General features: G+C 40.1%; 2 protein-coding genes across 2 annotated transcripts; both read left to right on the top strand.

The window, feature by feature from the left end:
* The first annotated feature begins 34 nt into the window (after positions 1-34).
* On the top strand, positions 35-4567 carry LOC115830135 (malignant fibrous histiocytoma-amplified sequence 1 homolog). Its single transcript, XM_030794184.1, has 9 exons — positions 35-879; positions 967-1264; positions 1349-1535; positions 1615-1799; positions 2124-2620; positions 2900-3040; positions 3789-3995; positions 4321-4382; positions 4488-4567. The coding sequence occupies exons 1-9, from the start codon at positions 35-37 to the stop codon at positions 4556-4558; spliced, it is 2493 nt and encodes an 830-aa protein (XP_030650044.1). The 3' UTR covers positions 4559-4567.
* Positions 4568-5647: 1080 nt separating this feature from the next.
* ascl1b (achaete-scute family bHLH transcription factor 1b) lies at positions 5648-6244 on the top strand. The gene has a single exon (XM_030766859.1). It carries the CDS (start codon positions 5648-5650, stop codon positions 6242-6244), a length of 597 nt encoding a protein of 198 aa, XP_030622719.1.
* Positions 6245-21484: the final 15240 nt, after the last annotated feature.

A 21484-nucleotide genomic window follows, 5' to 3' on the forward strand; every position in this document is an offset into this window, starting at 1 on the left:
TACACACACAGGCTTTCAGCGTGGACAGAAGGAGATGGATTTTGCAGGGAAAAAGCTCAAAAAATTGCCTCTTTCAATGATAAATGACAGAGAGGGGATCAGAAAGGTGGACCTGCAGCGAAACAGATTGCGAGATGTCATTGGCATTTCCCATCTATCCAACCTTAAAGAGCTAAACCTCTCCAGGAATGACCTGGGTGAGTTCCCTCGGGAGATCAGGGAGCTTCAGCAACTGGAGAAACTCTATATGAACCAGAACAACATTAAAAGTATACCAGAAAATGTCTTTCCACAACTGAAGAGGCTGACGTTTCTCAAGCTGAGCACAAACCGACTTACTGACCTTCCATTGGACATGAAGCACTGCCAAAGTCTCAGTTACCTGAACATCTCCAACAACAGCCTGAGAGATCTCCAATCTCTGGTGGGTCTACCTAGACTAAAAGAACTTTTTGTGGAGAGGAACCGTCTAGAAGAGCTTCCAGTGTCTCTCTTTCAGGGTAAAGAGTTCTCTGTTTTCAAAGCGAGTGGCAATCCCCTCAGGAAGCCTCCAGAGGAGGTTTGTGCAGGAGGTCTGAAGGACATCAAAAGCTATTTTTCCATGTTAGAAGATAGCTCCTCAAGTGTCAGTACGGTCAAAACAATGTTCCTTGGATCGTCAATGGCAGGGAAGTCCACCCTTTGCCGTAGCTTGAAAAAAGGTCAGCCGGAACCTGTGGGTGAAGATGACCGGACGGTGGGAATTGAAATTTTTGACGTTGAAAAAGAGAATATACGTTTCCTCTTCTGGGATTTTGCTGGGCAAGAGGAATACTACTTCACCCATCATGTCTTCATCACCCCTAATGCCTTTGTCATCCTAACTGTGGATCTTTGCAGGTATAAAAAACATCATTTATTTGTTTTGATAAGATTGGTGATTGAGTGACCCCTGAAGAGCTTGTTGCTATGTTTTTTTTTTTTTAGCTATGACATGGACAAGCCAAAGTCTTTCGATGAAAACGTGAGCTTCTGGCTCAAGAACATACAGCTTAAAGTACCAAACTCTGTGGTTCTTCTGGTGGGTACCCATGCTGATGAGTGCAAAGATGCTACAGAAGTGAGTGGCAAGAAAAGAGACATTGAGAAGAAGGTGAAGGAGATGCTGTCAGAGTGGAAGGAAAATTTATCCCAGCAAAAAAAGACTCTTCAGGATCTGAAAGACCCTGCATTGTTCTCTGAACAGATCGATGAAATCGACCGACTTTCTGAATATGATTTCAGGGTAATTTAAAATGGCCTTTGTTGTTTGTGCGTGCATTTTCAAAGTAGGGTTCTTTCTGTTCTAATATTATTTTTGCTTACATAGGTTCTTGACCTGATACCTATGGACTGCACTAAGTCTGAAGATATAAACAGGCTTCTAAACCACATTCTGCAGACAGTTTCAAACAAGAACACATTTCCTAACATAGAAATGACACTACCAAGATGCTATCAAGAAGTTGAGCAAGATATTAAAAAACTGATTAAAGAAGAAGCTATTCCTCAGCATGGTGAGCATTTGTTTATGACTTTATATTATTGTTCAATCTCTATGTCAAGCTTAACTCACTTTCTGGCATCTGTACGCAGGAATTGTGGCTCTTGATGACCTTCTTGCTCAGTTAAAAGACCGACATGAAGAATTGAACAATGAAAAGCTGAGCTGCATTCTTCGATATCTCCACCGGATTGGTATCATAATGTGGTATGAAGAAATCCCAGCCTTGAGAAACATGGTTTTTGTAGAACCATCATTTCTCATCTCATTATTCAAGGTGAGTGCTTAAAAACACAAATATATATTTAAAATGTTGTATAATGACCAAAACCATGGGTGTTACAGAATAGTCATTGTTAACCAAATGGTCATTGTTGTAATATATTGATAAAATATGTGTCCCTGGTTAAAAAAATACAGGGTGGATGCAGACAAAAAATAGGCAATTACAAATAATCTCTTATAGACTTTGAGAAAACTACACATGAAAATAACAACACTCTGACCTTCTACATATGGGCTCACAGTTCACTACATTATAGCTGTAAAGCCAGAATATGCTTCCTCCCCATTAAGCAAATGTGTTTTTGGTGTCCTACAGACCATTGTCAGGCATGATCTGGCTCAGCAGCTGGAAGCCATTCCAAAAAATGTCCTCAAACAGGAAAATGCACTCCACATTCATAGGGACACGTGGATTCGGGATTTCCAAGAGAAAGCCACTCTGACCAATAAAGCAATAAGAATCCTCGTACGTTCAGAACTGAAGCAACTGGCTCTTGATGATGAAGATCTGGTAGAAGAGGTAGTTGGAACCAAAGAGAGGGCAGGGAATCTCCTCACACTTTTACAACACTTTGAGGTTTGCCTACCGAGCAAACTCACAAGTCCTCTTAACCCTGAAGCCAAAGAATTTACACCAGACAGAAAATGGCAACCTTCAAATCCTTCAATATATAATCCAGATGGTGCCTGCCTTTTCCCAAGCTTCTTGTCAAACAACACCCAGATTGAAAAGATGTGGGGAATGGACAATCCAGAAGACCTCAGAGTGCATGTGTACTTTCTCCCAGAGATTCCCCATGGCTTCTTTCATAGGTAAAATAGTCACACATACCATTTTCCACAACCATCAACACCTCCAGACTGTTTGTCATTGTTTCCTTTGAGTGACATGTAAGCAGTCCTCTTTCTGATGAATTCAAACATACCTCATTCAAACAGCCTCTCAATATTTGTTAGATTAGAGAATGTATAGAGTAAGAAAAGATTTCATAACCCAGCTATTAGAGGTAACTGAATTTAGTGACACTAGATTCAGATGTATTCATCGTGCTGGTATTTTAATTTACAGTTAGACAACTCTTATTGTTACAGGCTAATTGTCAAGACATGTTCCTTTTACCCAACTCACTGGGTAGGGCTAAATGAGTGCTGTTTCTGCTCTGGTGAGAAACGGGTTCTGCTCAGAGAACACCGAAGTGATACAGACCACTTCATAGAAATCCGCTACAAAAACCCTGAGATTGGAGGTGAGATTCTTCTTTATGTGTTTAATTACATGCATGCATGTAATATTTCTAATTACATCACCACCTAACCAATAAGAAACAAAACTATCTGTGTAACGTGCTATGCCTGGTTTTTACCTACTTTTTGTTCACGTGTTAGATTAATTTTTTTTAAAGGTTGCATTAATACAATCATCCTAAAAAGGCAAGGTGTGGATGATGAATTGGACGCTGCACAGCTGCACAAACCCTAGTTTTATAGTAACTCTGCCCTAAACCATTCTCCATACAAGTAAATTGACAGCCAGTAAATCTTGATTACTACTATCTGCTTTTCATTGAATATTGTTTGCTGCAAAAAAAATATGGATTTAACATGTGGCTAGGACATCATTGAATCTCTATGTCAAAGCTCTGTCTTCTTTAAACTTAGTGAGATGAGTAGCTGACCACAAATCATCTACTATGAGCAATCAGCTGTGGTTATTATACATGCATACTCAAATTCATTTGAACCGAAGTAAACTTTTCACTAGTAGTTAATACAGTTGTCACTCCCATTTTTAGCTCCACTACACATAAACAGGACCATGTTAGGGATTAAAATAGGCAATGGCAACAGTACAAAGCTCTAGCTGAATACCACCCCAGAAACTTACAATGTGGCTTTAAAATACTTTCAAAGGACTAAAATTCCAGGTTTCCAATGAATGACAATAATGTTTTTGTGCCTGTGTTGTTGCTCTTGCCATTGGAACCATACTCTTTAAACCTGAAGAGATCCAGAAAGCATGGGACATGGTTAAGGTTATAATGATGAAGCTGGCAGTACTGACCAAGCAGTGGCGTGGGCTATGCCAACTTGTCCATAGCCCATGCAGGCATCAGGGCTGCACAGATTCCTTTGAGTGGGGAGACTGGCAGGATTGGCTGGATTCCTCCAGAGCAGACATCTTTAACCTGTACGTGGTTTGGCATGATTACTTTTGGATAAGGGTTAATGTAAATAGTGGGTAACGTAGTTTTAATCTGCACATGAAAGCATAATAATTTCAGCATAATTTCAACCGACTCCACAGTTAAGTGTCCTTAAAAGTTATACTGAATGTACGATTATGCTCTTACAGTAAAACAACTCTGTATAGACATAACAATAACAATACTTTGCCGCAGTAAATACAATAAACGTGTTTATTATTATCAAACTCAATTAACCGTAACGATTTTTGACATTTCATTCAATGTCTTACCTACTTAGCCTATATTCTTTGCGCTTCGTTTCAACAGGGATGATAAAATCACTTGCCGAGATGGACATGTGCGGCAGACCGAGCTGCTCTTTCCGAAAGGTATTTTGATTGTTTTAAACTCACAGTTTTCTACAACGTTTGTACTTTCCTGCTTCCCACTTTTATGAATATCATTATACGTCCAGTATGTTTGTCTTTCCGCAGGCCCAAGTGTCTCACACTCGAACTCCAGAGGATGTCACGGGAAGAAATCTGCCTACGACAAATCGAAGTAAATATCATATCTTCCAGGATGGTCGCATGTATAATTTAATGTATACGGTGTCAAGGAGCATTACATTCGAACTTGGCTTTGGATCTCGTTTAGTCGAAAGTTTGCACAGTTTAAATCTTTTTTTTTTTTGCACCACAAATTTACTGCGAGCAATAACACAAGACACGGTGGTTAGATAATTTGCCAACCTCCAGGGAGCGCTGTGTATCCGTTAACATGTGTATGTCCACTTCACTCAACGCTGTGAAACAAGCAAAGAGGCCATCGCGTGTCCTCCAGTTTAAGATAGAGCCGTTTGGCCAATAAAAGTTGCACGATTATTATATTCTCACTGTAACTTTAAGTTAAAAAACTCAAATTACTGAGTAAACGGCTATATGAAACACGTGTGATTAAAATTCATTCTAGATGGATTGATGCCCCCCCCCCCCTTTTGATTCACTTTATGTTGGTTGAGACAGTAAATAATTAATTTGATAATACACTTGCATCATGCCTTCATATTTTTAACTGACTTTTTTTTCTTTTTATTAAAGTTATTATAGGAAAATGTGGTATGCAGAGTTCTTTATTGCATCTTTGTCTTCATGCGCACACAGAATTATGAAATAATAAAGAATAATAAAGATTTTTGAAAAATCAAAACTCTCGGTATATTTTTTAACACATTGTATCATTACATGTATTTTTTTAGCTGGGTAAAAGGTAACTACTGGTCAGCAGTAGCAGTATTTAAATTGTCCTAGCTTGGCCTGGAGGAGCGCTGATTTGTTTATTGGATTCCCCTGAGCCACGCGCCCGGCTCGCGAACCCATGCTACAGAAGAATAACTCCACGGGGGCGGAGTCTTCCCTGGGGGGGTAGCGTACAGCTCAAAAAAAGAGAGTGGGTGTGGGACGCGTGTAGAAAAGAAGGAGTGCGCGTCTTCTCTCTTTCAAATCGGTTGTCTAACAGGTGCCGTCATCATCTGACAAACTAACTGAAACGTTACGGTTAACCGAGCCACGCGAAGGGCACGAGAGCGGTGCGCTGCCACATCTGACCGACCCACACCTTCTTTATCTTTAACTCTTTGGATCAGTTGTTAGAGATGGAGACAACTATCATCACAATGACACAGATTAAGCAAGATTCCTACACGTTCGGAATTTCAGAGAATTTTGCGGCTCTCCAAAACCCAATCAAAGAGCGTAATTCTCCCAGCTCTGAGAATAAGCAGTGTAAACCAAGAACGCTGAAAAGAGAGCGCTCCAGTAGTCCAGAGCTACTACGGTGTAAGCGCAGACTGAGCTTCAATAGTCTCGGCTACTCCATCCCTCAGCAACAACCGGTGGCGGTGGCCAGGCGCAACGAGCGCGAAAGAAACCGAGTGAAACAGGTGAACATGGGCTTTCAAACTCTCCGTCAGCACGTCCCCAACGGTGCAGCTAACAAGAAGATGAGCAAAGTTGAGACATTACGGTCAGCCGTGGAATACATACGAGCCCTCCAACAGCTTTTGGACGAACATGATGCTGTGTCTGCCGCTTTTCAATGCGGTCTTCCTTCACCAACGCTCTCCACTGCATACTCTGCGGAACCAGAGTCTCCTCACTCCTCTTACTCCTCAGACGAGGGGAGTTACGAGCATCTGAGTTCTGAGGAACAAGAGCTGCTCGATTTCACAACATGGTTCGACAGATACTAGTCAGGTAAAGGTTGCTCCTTAATGCACGTCTTCATAGAGCCCCCCCCCCCCCTCCATTGTTATAATGCGCAATGAAATATTTCATGCGTGTTTCTCGTCAGCTGTTGCCTTATCTACTATTTCAATTTCCACACAGGTGTCAGAGAAACTCCGTGTAACTGTCTTCTTGATGCCCTTTCACTGATGACTTGGTGCTGCACATAAGGACCAGAGGAGACCAGAGCATCACTGCTGATGTGAAAACGTGTGCATGTGAAGCACACAAACTAACCAAAAAGAAAAAGAAAAAACCCTGCTTAATCAGGTGTTGGGTCCTGAAAGACAAATTATTTATGATCATGTCCCTACAATTCCAGGTCCTACAGCGAAGCAACTTCTTTTCTCTGGGAATCCTCACGTATCATGCTGCACTGATGGATGCCAGTATGACAACCTCCTCACTGTAAAACCTGAATGAGAAAACAATTTGAGTGAGATATCAACAAGAACAAAACAGACACTACTTCCACATAATTACGATATAATATTTATTCGACCCTGATTTTCATTCCTCTGCTGAAGTTTGTAGGACGGTAACATCACTTCAAATAATACAGTCCATTCCAATGTGTAGAGATGGTCATCTGGTATGGTCATCAGACAAGACATATAGATCAAACAGACACTACACATGCAAAAAATGTATTATATTAGAGAGTTTGACATTCCCTTCTCAACCAGCTGTGAATTTTTTTTTCTTTTACATGTAACACAATAGGCTATGTATTTCATTGTATGCACTCATATTTTTCACATGTAAATATGTAATGTTTTGCTTTTTTATGAAGAGGACTCTTATTTTATGTATAATAAAAATATTCTATTTATACAAGACTTGTGCTTGAAATTTTGATTTAAATGAGAGATTTGTGTTTGTGTGGACAAACAGATTTTGAAGCATTTCCTATCCAAAAAGCAAAACAAAACATTCCAGCTGGTCAGTTGTGTCAGTTTTCACTTTGGTTTATGCATTTTTAATCTTCGCAGAACAGACAGGTTTAGCGAAAAGGTTGCCTCCCATTGTTTAACCTTAACATCTAAGTTGTTAAAAGCAGTTTATTCAACTTTTTTTGACAACGGGGCTCTGATTTCACACTACACTTCATACTATTACTTCAAAGTAGCACATAAGGGATAGAACATTTTTCTACTGTACTTGTGTGCCCTTTTCCTGCAGAAAATCTTTTGTATAGACTTGAAATTCCAGGAAATAAAACCATTTTAAATAATATATGCCATTACACAGGTGCCTCAAAAAAGTTAAGGTCTTTCCTCACCAAAATCTTTTTAATTGCAAGTTTCCAATGTCTGTGATCATAAAATGTAGCCATACTGAGTAAGTGGTAAGTGTTCACATTAACACAAGAATTTTGTTCAGTTCATTTCAGTCTCGGAAGTTGTGTTCTTTCTTAGATCTACCTGTTTGAGGCATAACTTTCTTTGGTCATTTGTGAAAACTGTTTATTGTTGTTCCCTAACACTGACTGACATGTCAAGAGTTGGGACTGTGAATAATGTCAGTGATAATATTAATGACTCTAGCAGTTTAACCTTGGGGTTCTATAACGGAATGGTTAATTTTTAAAGCTTACACACAAAAAAGTTGAAGTTCAAAGTACTTTATAAAGCCTAAATGCTTTGGGAGTGTGACCTATGCCTGTAAAAGCAATGCCGGTGAATGGTAAACAGAGCTTCCACAAGAATAATGATGATGAACCAACCTTTCTGGAAGCTGTCCATGTTGAGCATGCCAAAGGCAGTTTGTACCAGTAAGCCCCTTATTCTCCAGATCTGACTCGTCACTTCTCTGTAAAGTCTGGTCTGAGACAGGCATTTCTAGCACTTTCAGATTGCCAGTCCAAGGCAACTGATTTCATACCGGCTGCTGTTCTCCACTGAGCCATGGAAAAGTTTAAAATATTCTCTGTTGTATGAAAATACAACATAACCAAATGAAAAATTTGATTATTTTCAGATTCCCTGAAACAGGTGGGTAATTCAGAAGAACCAATAAGAGACTATGTGAAGAAAGGCATGGGAGTCAGATCAGTGAAAATAATTGTCATTATTGTCCTTTATATAGCCAACAGCTTAACTTTTACATCCAAACAAACATAACACTTGTTACCCCTAACATGCATTTTGCCAGGGCTATAAAAGCGTTGAATTGATAGTGGCATCATACATGAAAATTATACACACACATACACACACACATATGTTTTATTATTTTTTTTTTCAGTTTGAATTCTTAAGGTGGAATTGCAAATTTGAAATCGATAAACTGTCAAAAAACAAAAACAAAAAGAATGATCATTTTACACTCTGTTTCTTCTGTTCATAAGTTAACATTCAGTATTCCAAAGAGAACATTTACCTAGTTGGGTGAGGTATAAGCATCTGCATGGCCTGTTTTTGGTGTTCAAAGTTTTGATGCACCACAAACCCATTTGCTGTTGTCCAATAGGACTGGCTGCTGTTGATAATGAATAGACCGGACTCTACATGCTCTAGGTGACACAAAAGCTCTATTGTGCTTTTGGCCACACCATATTCATCATGTAATGCCTTCAAGACAAATCTGATTGGATGTCTTTGGTACTTTGATGTGGCTCCAAAATGTGAGTAGCCCTGTGTAGTCTCTATTGGCCATTCTGAGCTCTTAAACCAGGGGGTCTGCTCACTCTGAGAGAGAGAGTAAATTCAGAATAAAAGTCTCCTGTCTCACAAAAACAACCGGAATGATTGACACTACTTTACATCCAGCCACACAAAAGCCTGATTTATGCTCAATACACCAATGAATGGGCCAGAGCGTGGGCTTCATTCAGACAAATTTTAATCTTTCTCTCTCTCTCCCCTGTAGTCTTTTTTTCATCCCTTCATTTTTTTTCTCTACACTTTCACCCCCCCCCCCTCTGCTTTCCAGTCCTTTATTTGAAGCTGTCTCGATTTACAGGGCAATTCTGCTCCAACAGACCTGCTAATTGTGCGGTGTTAAATGGTGGGGGTTGGTGTTTAGATGTGATATCAAGCTCGTTTTCACTTACTGGTTAACTGTTCAACATTGAGGCGACATGAAAGAAGAAAGTTTCTCTTGTATATAAAAAACAAAACAAAAACAACTTAATTACTTTAAAATTGCTTTATTCCATGTAAATTTCATTTAACTTACTTATTTCATGCAGTATGGGATCCACTGTAATATGGGGTAGTTCTGGACAACTCAGACTGAAAATCAAGGATGTAGTGATAAATCATGTGTCAACGATATCTGAATTATTCACAGCAAAAAAAAAAAAGGCATGGTTGTTTGTGTTGTGAATCTCAGATGATGAACTGAAATTATTTGCTAGAGCATGTCACTACCTGTTATTGTTTACATGTAGAAATGGAACAGCAGAATCTACCATCTTCCACACCACGTTTGTTATTTGGTAGAAAACAGAATCATTCATAAAGGGTTTGTCGATTGTCGATGCAAAGTATCTCTAAGCCAGCCTCACATTCAACCTGTTTCACTTCTAACAATCCAAGATTTTGTCTTCTAGTATCTATCTCACAGCCTTTAAGCTCCTGCCTGTCTGCGGTAAGCTAGTCTAACTTAAAAATGTTTTCTGTCTTGAGTTAGTGGGGAGATTGCCTCTGTTTGCACACATCCATATTAAGTGCAATCAAAGACATACCCCAGCATCTTGAGCATGCGACAAAGCCTCATGTCACAATCAATATTTGTTTTGCTCAGCCTCCAAACCCCCACATTTTTCCTATTCAATAAGACCAAAATGAGTAAGACACCCCCACCTCCTGCACTCCTTCTCTTTTGCCCAGTGTTTGTTGGCAGTCAGACTGATTTACTCTGTCTGGCTCTGCATGCAGCCCCCCCCCCCAACACACACATACACACACACACACACACACACACACACACACAGACACGCGCACACACACGCACGCACACATGCACACACACACACACACACACACACACACACACACACTCACAATAACTCACAAATGCTGTCCTTGCATAGACAACAGCAGTCCGTCTCGGCACAGGGCCAAATCCCCCCTCCCTTCCAAAAACTTCAACACAGACGTCCCCAACTCTCCCCAAATCTAGGCGCCTTCTCTCTGTGTACACATTGGCTGCCTCAGTGAGAGAGTGAAAGTGCTTAAAATGCTTAAACAATAAGAGCTTAAAATTTCAAGATAATAGTTCTGGCTCACTACAAACATAAACAGATCCAAGCTATTCAAATCCTCTAGTTCGCTTTCTCCTTTTGAGAAAAAGAAGATGATGCATATAGCTTTGATATTACAAGTGTGTATGTGGATCAATGAGATGCACATATATGTATGACCCAGTAGGGTGCGAGTGTGTGTGTGTGTGTGTGTGTGTGTGTGTGTGTGTATGTGTGTGTGTGTGTGTGTGTGTATAGGATAGCAAATAAGAGGCCTCGTAAGTAAATAGAACTCTCACCCTTCACTCACTCAGTCGCACTTCCATTGTTGTAATATTTTACATATCTCTTTAGCTGTTTGCAGAGCTGGCCTGATAGAGAGATTGCGTGTGGGTGGTATTCTGGTCATAATCTTTTGCAGAAATTACTGACAGCAAACATACTGTCATGGCTGATGTGTAACGGGAGATTAACTATGAACCACCGAACATACAACATTTTATAAACTGTGACCTGGGCTGTTTGTTCATTTTGTTTTGAGTGAAAGTGAAATGACCAATTAAGGAGTTATATAAAGCTATATAGAGTATTGTATCTTCAGTTTCGACATCTCTTATATTCCTTTTCTCTCAGTTTGGTACTGTTCAGGTGGAATCATGAACGATTCACAGTGTTCAAATCCATTTCAGTCTTGCAGTCATTTTACAAATACTGGGCTGTGCACTTTGCAAAGGAGGTTATGGGGCGACAGTGTACCACCGGTGATTAACTGCTCAACCTCAAAATCCAATCTTGGAATTCGTTTTAATAGCACCTCTCCTTTTAGCATGTCACCACTATATGCTGTAGTTAAAACATGAGCTTTGCTCATTCACACTGCAGGTGCGAAAGTAACTAGAGAAGAAGGACATAAATACTATGTTCATTTTGTGTATCTAATCGGCCCTCTGGGTAAACCGCCCTGTCATATTCTCATGATTCCACCATGACAAACAAACTCACAAAAAATGTTAAAATGTTAAAAGCTACACACCCACAGAAGCCCAGAAGTGGTTAGTAAGGTATCTGAAGCAGATACGCTGGCTGAAGAGAAAGAATGAATGGGGAGTGTGGTTGATGGGAAGTCTAATGGGTTAATCGTCTAATCTAGTAATGCATCTAATCTGACCCTGCACCATTTGCCCTCATGAAAGTCAGTTTTTTTTTTTTTTTTTGGAGTTTGGTACAGTACAGAATCTCAGTATTACCCCCTCGTCTGAATACCCTCTGTTGTCTTCTCATTTAATCATTAGCCCGCTGGTCTGCTCTCCACTATCTCCCTAAAGTTAAGAATCTGTGTGTTTAGTTTAGTACTTCACTCAAATAAAATAACTCCATGTGAGGCCCAAACCAATTTATCAGAGGTGTAATGATAAGATATGCAGTCAAAGGGATTTGAGTCAACAGCAGGTGCTAGAATGAGCTACTGTAGCAATACACACTCAAACACTGGGGTTCTACTTTAAAATGTTCGCAGTGGGATATTGGGAATAGACTTAAAAAACGTTTTCAATTCTATGAAGGCCTTGATGTAAGAGGTTTAGGTGCATCCTAAGAGGATTGTGAGGGTGTAGTTTTCTTTCACCTTTTTATTTTTAAGCAGAATACAATTACCCAAATATATCAGAGATAGTTTCAACAAAGCTTCTGAGTGTCTGAGGTCATAAGAATGTATTTGAATGTCCACTACAGTTTTGGTAACTGTATTGCTGTGAAAACAAAAAAAAACAACAACAACTGTGCTGTTGTTTATGCTCTTTATGAATTTTTTTTTCATTCTTTCAGATTAGCCCTCTTAAAAGCCCACTTAAAAGATTTCAGCATGTTGTGCCATGTTTCTGGTAATGCTACACGAAAGCAGCATCTGTTCAATAAACTACATACCGCAGTGGTGATCGAAATCGAAAAGTATAACTAAGCTCCTCCTCTGAACTTTTCATGGTCTCATATGCAACTTTAGTGAATTGGCTACCTGTAAAAAAACAATGACAGTTTGTCTTTAAATCGTTCAGTACAAGCCTGGATAAGTTGTTACTGTGTATTCTGTGCTACTGCCGCTCCTCTTAGGACTGTACTGTTCAGCTGTGCTTCCATCTGAGGCAACCCCCACCCCCCCCATCCCCAAGCCAAAAACATCCTATGTTTTCCTGCCTAGACAAAAAGAGATAATGTCATTCTGTGTTTAATCGGTTCTACACACTCTCTAGTGTTTCTGTGCTCTTTACAGGACATTATATCAATACCCACTCCACAGCCAGTTTTGCCCTTCCTTCAGAGGGGTGATTGGGTCGGACTGGGCAGGGGTCTGGGAGGAAGGTATTGTGAAAGAACTGGGATAATGTAGAGGGGTGTTTCGAGGTTAGGGTACAAGAGCTTTGAGTCTCTGCAGTCCTTCACTCAAGTCTCAACGCACTGTGAGGTCTTCATTAGTGAATTCTGTTCTCTGGTTTCCCTCTGTCTGTACAAGGCTTGGCTCTTCCACCACAATTTGAGCGATGACAAATGCACGAACCGATTTTCCCTTCAGTCTCTGGAAAAATATTTTTGAATGTGCTACATGGTTAGTGCTGTGTTAAGCTGTGTTGGTTTGTGCTGTGTCTGTCTGTCCTATGTTGCATATAAATGCATTCTTGAGAACCGAGTGAGAACCAAAAGGCCACATCTCTCCCCAGACAAAGCAAGCCCACTGTGATGCAAATTCTAGTGTTTAAAATTATTAAGCCTTTATGTTTGAATATCCAGTAGTGACTCTCTAACTCCCTCTTGAATGACTTGAGTGTGTATTGTGTAAAGGGCATTCCAAGTGGATAAGTACATTATAATGGTAATATTTTAACACAGTCTTACAGTTGTATTGGTTCTGTATGACATGCGTCCTGGCAGTTCTGTCACAGAAAAAAGGAAGAAGCTGCCAGTTATCCAGCCTGTCTTCACTTCTGTCTGATTTATCGTATTTTATCATATTTCCTCTTTATCTTAAAAATGACAAATAATTTATTTTTTTAATTAAGTACATAAACAAACTATCATGCAGTACTGGCAGTTGTAAACAAAAAACAAAACAAAACAAAACTGGAGTCAACTGGCCTGAAACGCATTCTTCAAAGTAAGATTACCATTAATCTGAATAATTTCCTAGAAACGTTCAGTTTTTTTTCTGCTGGAACACAGAACAGGTATGAACAGAGCTTTGCCACTCTTTTACTCGGACTGTTGGATGTCATCACATACACACCACTTTTCTCACCTATCAGAGTGGCTTGTTCATCAGATATCCCAGTGCCCAATGCACAGAAAAGTTACAGGGTTTGATTTTACCAATATACAGTTTTTTGGACTTCTACAGAATTCTGTCTATTCCAGCTTAACATGAGAACCAGTCACTTGCTCATTAGTTTAATCCTTTGTTGACATGTAATAACCTGCTCAACTGAATCTCTGGTCTGGCTGATTTCGGCCCACTAATATTACTGAGTTTAAGTGCTTCTACAAAGTGTCTCCTCTTTTCAGTGTATAACTCAGTTCAGTTGCATTCAGCTGTGGTCCTCTGTGCTTGTAACAAATGAACATCGGTGCTGTGTGAGATTAATTGCACAGGACTCCTTGGATATGGAGACAGTGAGTGCTGGCCATTCCATGGCTGATTGGATGTGTTTTTGGCTCTCAAGCATTTTTTCAATTTAAGCCTTTATGCTTGAATATTTAAAGCTGAACTTGGCATACAGGTATATTGCATTAAGTACAAAACCTAAGCCTACATCTAAATGATTTATATATTACATTTATTTCATTGAGCAACATAACATATGTATTAGATATAATGTATTATACTTGGACATATAATTAGCATTTGTATGTGTTGTGGTCACCTTAGCACAATGTTGGGTATAGCATTGAAAACTGTTCACATTTTTCCCACAATGTGAGACATTGTTCACATTAAAATGACTCAAACAAAGTGCAAAGTCATGTGGACATTAGGAAAATGTATTCGATTTGCCAACATAATGGTTTCTACCTGTATGTGCAGCCCATTTTTTCAGTTGTATTGAGAACAGTGCTAATCAGAAGGGATCTTCAAAGAATCCCACTGAGGAAAGCATGCTCAGACATCTGCCCTTTGCTTTGTTTATACCTGAGACAAAGTATAAACTGACAGTTAACCGCTCCCTGAACTGGTTGCCTTTTCCATGTACCTGCAAGTAACAGATGACGCATTACCTGACAGTGAACAACGAAGCCAGTGGAGAATTTTGAGGATGTGAAAAATTTGAAAGTTATGAACTGAACTGAAAATTTCCTATAATAGGCTATTTAAAGTGATGTAAAACATTTCTGACTAACTGAAGAGACAAGCAAGATGTTTTTACATTGACTGTCTGCACAACCCAAAATGAAAAGTGATAGGTCTTAGGGCAGTAGGGAAGTCCCTCTTCTGCAAGACAAAATTTGATGTGTGTGTGTGTGTGTGTGAGAGGGAGAGAGAGAGAGAGAGAAATGGAGAGAAGCAGAGAGAAACAGAGGACAGAAGAAAGAGAGAAAGTGAGAGCCAGATTAATAAAGGAGAGAGAGGAGCACAATCACTCACCTTGACCAAAACTTTAATGTGATGAATGATCAAAACACAAGAGCGGAGCATTGCCATTTTTTGCCATTTTCAGAGCTACAGTATATTCTCCTTGAAAATGTATGCACGCATTTGTGTTCCTTTGAAGCTATTTGATGATTTCACTCTGACATGATCATACATGTTTAGTTTTTACATTTTCCTCAACTCTCAGGCAGTCCCCACCATCCCCCCATTACTTAATGTTCACTTTCCAGTGGATATGCAAATGATTCTCTGTGAAAATTATGAAGACCCTTAAGGAACATGGTACTGTTTTACTCAAAGCTTCAGAATATAACTTATGCTAGTGAATGTGAGACAAGACTAGAGAGAGAGAGAGAGAGAGAAACTGACTGATGAAGGGAGAGAGAGAGAGTGAATGAGTGAGCTAATGTGTGTGTGTGTGTGTGTGAGAGAGAGAGAGAGAGAGAGAGAGAGAGAAAGAGAGAGAGAAACAGACTGATGGAGGGAGAGATAGAGTGAATGAGTAAATGTGTGTGTGTGTGTGTGTGTGTCAGAGGGGAGAGAGAGAGAGAGAGAGAAACTGACTGATGGAGGAAGAGAGAGGGTGAATGAGTGAGCTAATCTATGTGTACATGTAGAGTGCCCTGTGATATTGCGCGTACAATAAACACTCAGTGACACATTGGCTGTTTGGGGATCTCCTTTGCTTTCGCAACAAGAAGAAATTCCACTAACCGTCATAACACTGAGCCCGTCTGTCTGTCTAGAGTTCAGCTTGACCTCAGCACCCGGATCCACATCTGTTGAGCCCTGACACAATGAGTCAACAGCTGTAATCAGTCTCTGCTTGGCACCTTATTTTGTAGATACACAATAAGAACATCTCTTTGGATAAGCATTTACCTCCTTGAGGGGGTATGGGGTTGAGGCCCATTGATGACAATCCTTACATTAAAAAAGTCACACCAAGTTTCTATCAGCACTGCACTTCTGTCAACTGCCCTGTTACTCCTGTGCTAGTCCAGGAGGGCGAGGATTAGTGCATACATCCCATGCAGGGGTCATGCAGGGTCAGCCAACGCTTATTTTTAGCTAACAGTTTGCAAATGTCTTCACTGGAACGTGGAATGTATGGAGGTTCACACTGTTTTTAAAAATTCACCTGCAACTGCGCAGTCGCTCCACTGCCATTAAGAGACACTGAGGTGTGGCAGGAATACCCTGTCTGTTTCATTATATTATGGCTTTCAATAACCCAGTTTCATTATGTTGGCTTTCAATAACCCGGTCTCTTTACCAGGTGTGTCATGGGGATGAGTAGTTCTGTAATATGTTTGGTTTTCACAATTCATGAGTAATTTCATGGGATGTACTCTAATTTCTTTTCTTTTTTTTTTCCCCCTTTTTTTCATTTTAGACTAATCGGTGGGGAAAAGTCTGATTCCATTGGCTGAACAGAAAATGTACTAAAGTGGTCTTCCCACTGTGCACATGCACACATATACATGCCCTTGTGTGTACAGAACATAAATCACTGCTGCTTCAAGCACTAACCATTCAGCTTACAAGACTTTTATAATTACCAAGGCCTCCTGAGTGGACACCTAAAATATTTTTAAAGTGTAAAGTATAAATATGACCAGGATTGATGCAAAGAACAACAAACAGCTACTCTGCACTGATGTGAACCATGACGAAAATATCAACACATCATGCCATACAAGGACATATCTTGGAGAGGAAGTTTATTTACAATACAAACAAACATGTTATCATTTTCATTTGTCTGTCCTGATGTTTTCACTAAGGATGAATATAACAGTTAAGTCAAAATAAATGCACCATTAAACTTAGGCAAGGCTGACCTGCAGGAGTGTTGGGAGGGAAATTCCACAAAGCAGGACTTCTCAGATAGCCTGAATCAAAGTCAAAACTGTCCAATAGGAGAACAGCTAAGGAATATTCCTGTTGAGCAGACTTGACTTTTGGCTCCAGAAATCCCCCTTCATGGAATACCACCCTGAGGTGTGTATGAGTGTGTTGTGTCTGTATAGGTGTGTGTCTGTGCATTCTCTGTGCTCTCACTAATCTGTCCTTGCTGTCTAAAGTGTAGTGTCTTGAGGCTTGCCTAAGGTCCTGAGTGTGTAGGCAGATGGTGTTAAAGGCGTCCTGCAGTGAGTTCTCATTCACTCAGAGGTTTAGAGTGCCGGCATGCATGCTGCCTTACACACACAAGGGTCAGTGCAGTGAGGAGGATCAGGGCTGTGGTACCCAAAACCCAGAGAGAGAGAGAGACCCGAGAATTCACGATCTGGCAGAGGGCCAGCAATTGCCAATTTGATATGTTCATCCTATATGTATGTTCTATCCTCTGTTATCACCTTATCTTGTGATAAACCAGTTTCTGCTCTCAGGATATTCTTTTGACAGTCTTTCTTTCTTTCTTTCTTTCTTTCTTTCTTTCTTTCTTTCTTTCTTTCTTTCTTTCTTTCTTTCTTTCTTTTTTTCTGTCTGTCTGTCTCCCTCTCTCCATTCATTCTTTAATCACCAGAACAATAGAGCTGGTCTAGGGCTCTGTGACTGCATGGAGAAATCTCATCCTGCCTGAGTGAGAGTAGCCACGGTGTGGTGATATTTGGAGCATGAAGAGCCATCTGTTCTGTCATGGAGGATGAAAGAGAGAGAGGAGAGCAGGAGCTCAGGAATGGGACTACAGACTGTGTTCAGATTAAAAAAGATTACAGAAGTTATTGAATTTTGAGTTACTACTTGAGTTACTGAGTTAGTACATTTATTAAATGAAACGTGATGCATATCAGAGAAATATTACATAATTGGGCAAATAAAGAAAATCCAGATTCTGTCTTGTTTCAAATGTTGTTATTTCACTCTTTAAGTAAAGGTTAACGAGGGAATATTTTGTCCAGTTTTTGCAGGTGATCTGCCATTTGCCTGTTTCAACCAGCATCCAAGTTCACTTTCAAGATGAATGCATCCAACTCTGCTCTCTCTCTCTCTCTCTTGCTCTCTCTCTCTCGTTCTCTCGTTCTCTCTCTCTCTCTCTCTCTCTCTCTCTCTTTCTGAATTCACTATGCATTCTTCCTTTTTCTCTGTGTGGCTGAGACACCATGCAGTCTGGGAGCTGTCCGCCCTGCCTGGGTTGTAAAGGCTTGGGGAAAGCTCAGAGTAATGTGCTTTGTGTGTCCTCATTGATCCTTGACTTGCCATATTGCGCCTCAGCAGGATGTCAAAGGGACAAAAGCTTAGCACTGCATTGTTCCACTCTCTAAATGAAGAAGTCTGTCTTCCTACAGAGTATGGTCCCTGGAAATGGCAGGAGTGAGAGAGATGGAGAGAAGGAGGGAGGGCAAAACGGTTAATAATTAATATTGCAAGATAGCATTCCTGCAGGAGCCATACACCCTGCTAATTTACTTAAAGACAGCAAGACAGGAGAGATATATTACAACACAGATGTTAACACCAGTCCAATTAAACAAACTGGACTCATAAGATTTCAGGCCAACAAAGACAAAACAAAACAAAACAAAACAAAACAAACAAATTCATTGTCTAACTGCTATAAATGTAATAGTGGAAGTGATGCCTTTACTGAACTAACATTTTGTAGACTAATCAGAAAAAAAAAAATCCAATCAAGACCTGAGTGTAAAAAGTAAAACGAATGAAGAAAACTGAGCATTTCCGGTAAACAAAATAACCAGAACTAGATGATTCACCCCGTGATGAGCACATTCATGGTGGCTGAAAATGGGAGGAGATGATCCCGTCTATAAAAGCTTGTGGAAATGTATTTGCATGTTTCATTTTTATTGACAGGGTGTAACTGCATACTTAAAGCACCCAGTTTGCATTGAATGGTCCATACATCTGGAGCTGGGTGGGCTGTTACAGACACCCTGGACTGGGCAGAGTTCTCTGTCTGGGGATGCTGTAACTCTGTTTGCCCTAAGGTGTCCCCCTTACTGAAAAGCTCAGTGGTGTTTTATGTTGTATGCACTGGGACAACAGCTCCCAATAAAACCAACAACTTTACAAGCACTTCAACAAACATTACAAACTGTCTCCCACCTGGCAGTTCATTAAAGAATATGAGTGTCCTATTTAGATTGTTTCACAAATGTAAGTTTATTTTCAAACTGACTTGGTATTTTCAGAGAATAGAGAGGCTGATCAGTATCAAATATGAGTTACAGTCTCAATCTCTACTCTGACATTGGTATGTAAACTGAACAATACAATGATCAACAACTATGTAAGTAAATAAGCAAGTAAGTCAGTAAGTAAGTAAGTAAGTAACTAACTGACCAACTGACCTACTAATTAACTAACCCCTTTGGATGTTCCAGTAGAAGCTCAGTGCTAGCATGTGGAGGCATCGTGCCAGTCTGTACTGGTCTATTGGAGAGCTGTTCCTCATCTATCCTGTGTGAGTGTGCCGAGCCTCTCCCTTGCTTTCTAATGAACCCGTTCTCTTCATAAGCCTAATCCCCCATTCAACTTGGAGGGTCATTTTGTGCCGATGCACCTTGAGACCTTCTCAAAGTTTAATTAAACATCCCCAGAAGTTCAGCTCTGCAGGCCTGCCTCAACAATAGAATGAGCTGCTCATTCAGTGCATTGTGGATTTTAATGGCACCCTTTTTTTGGTTTAAATCCATACGCCTATCTCTTTGGCGGAGAGGGGGTAGCCGGCTCCCTTGCAGCCCCAAACTGTGGAGATGTTTAAGAAATCTTTGAAGCGACAGTTCGAGAGAACAAAGGGGCAAAGCTAGGACTGGTGTCATGTAACCAAGTATTCACTTGCACTTCCTCCCTTGACTAGCTTTTATAAACCTTTCAAACACTGATTTCTAGAGCTGAACTCAACTGCACCATGAGGCAGAACAAAACTATGAAGCACAAAATGTAACTATAGGCTAATAAAAAATAACCCAAAACAACTCTTTCCATTTAACGCTTAACCTGGACCACCCAAGCACATTTTGGGTAAATGGACTCAGCTTCAAGCATTACAAACATCAAATAAGTAAGAGTACAACGAAAGCACTAACACTTACCATAAATTCATTACCATGCCAGCAATCATCATTCATGTATTTTCATGTGTCATGGCTTAGTTCTCTATTTTTCAATGCCATTTGAAGTACAGGGAAAATTTCATTGAGTCTCGAGGGGTCAACTCACTGTTTCTTTTACCAGTACACATTTCCCGTTTGCTTTTGGATATGGGGTATATTGGCTGCGTAAAACTCAACTCAGATACTTTTACCCATCCTGCTCCTGCATTAGCAGAGTGCATGTCAGAGATTTATCATTGCGTTTCTTTATCCCTCCCAATACTTCATTTATCCAGCACACAGAGACAGGTTGCCTTCCATAACAAACCAGAGAGCTAGGGGCAGTGTTTCTGTCTTGACAGACAGGTCTTTCATTGAAGCTATCTATGGCAGTGAAGCTATCTATGGTACTTTTAGGCACACAGTCAATTTTAAGACAAATGAAAAGGTCAGCATTCCAAATTTATTACAAGAGCTAGCCAGGTAATAGGTGCATTACAACAGTAAGCAAAATCTATGGACAATTTTCTGAATTACACCCCAGACTAACTACCAGAACCAGGAACTTACCTAGCACTCATGCCCCTAATATTATAAGTCATTGCAGCACTACATAAGTTAGACTGTTCTGTCTTATATAGAAACTCATAACTCTACTGAGCAAGATAATTGATTAATAATATGCAGTCCATGATAAACAGTTCATGTGTTTGTTGATTCACTGTTTGTGTGACCATTTAATAACATTGTGTTCTTTGGATAAGCTGAACCTTCTTACTTCTTAGCAGACTTGCTGACAACACTGCAGAGTAACCCACAACTTTCACATGGAAACAGTTGCTATGATTACCAATTCAAACCTCTGTAATCTCCTTGTCATCTCCCAAAAGCTCAGTCAAATCTTGGCTCTAAGAGGATACAAAAACCTACGTAAGAAATCCTGCTAAAATAAGGTCCAGTTGCAGAAACCTTCTTTTCAGCCATTGATACATTTTCTTATCTCCTCCAGGCAGGAGCATAGGATAGAAAAGCCCTGATCAGTCTCAGTGACCCACAGTGGATTGGCACTGTTTGACAGCATTTGGTGTGGGTCACTAGCTTTCTTGCACATTGTTTGTCTATCCATTCTCCCCTTAACTAGATTCAGTGTGTTTGTTTTTTAAGGGGGATACTTTTCAGTTGTCAAGTGAAATGCTCTGGCTTAGTCTCTGGAGGTTTCGCTTGACCGCAGAGGCCGGGAAACCATATGGAAACTGAAGACAGACAATCAAATTAGTATTGTCTTCATCCTTTTCTCCTCGTAAAGAAATTAAGACGACCCTCT

Source organism: Chanos chanos, chromosome 2, assembly GCF_902362185.1.
Source record: "Chanos chanos chromosome 2, fChaCha1.1, whole genome shotgun sequence".
NCBI classification, from domain to species: Eukaryota; Metazoa; Chordata; class Actinopteri; order Gonorynchiformes; family Chanidae; genus Chanos; species Chanos chanos.

Excerpts from the sequence above, each read along its gene's own strand:
- LOC115830135 (XM_030794184.1), top strand. The coding sequence starts at position 35 with ATGGATTTTGCAGGGAAAAAGCTCAAAAAATTGCCTCTTTCAATGATA. Across the intron at positions 1,536-1,614 it reads AGAAGCTATTCCTCAGCATG|GAATTGTGGCTCTTGATGAC; the intron begins GTGAGCATTTGT and ends ATCTGTACGCAG. Across the intron at positions 3,041-3,788 it reads ATAGAAATCCGCTACAAAAA|AACCATACTCTTTAAACCTG; the intron begins CCCTGAGATTGG and ends TCTTGCCATTGG.
- ascl1b (XM_030766859.1), top strand. The coding sequence starts at position 5,648 with ATGGAGACAACTATCATCACAATGACACAGATTAAGCAAGATTCCTAC.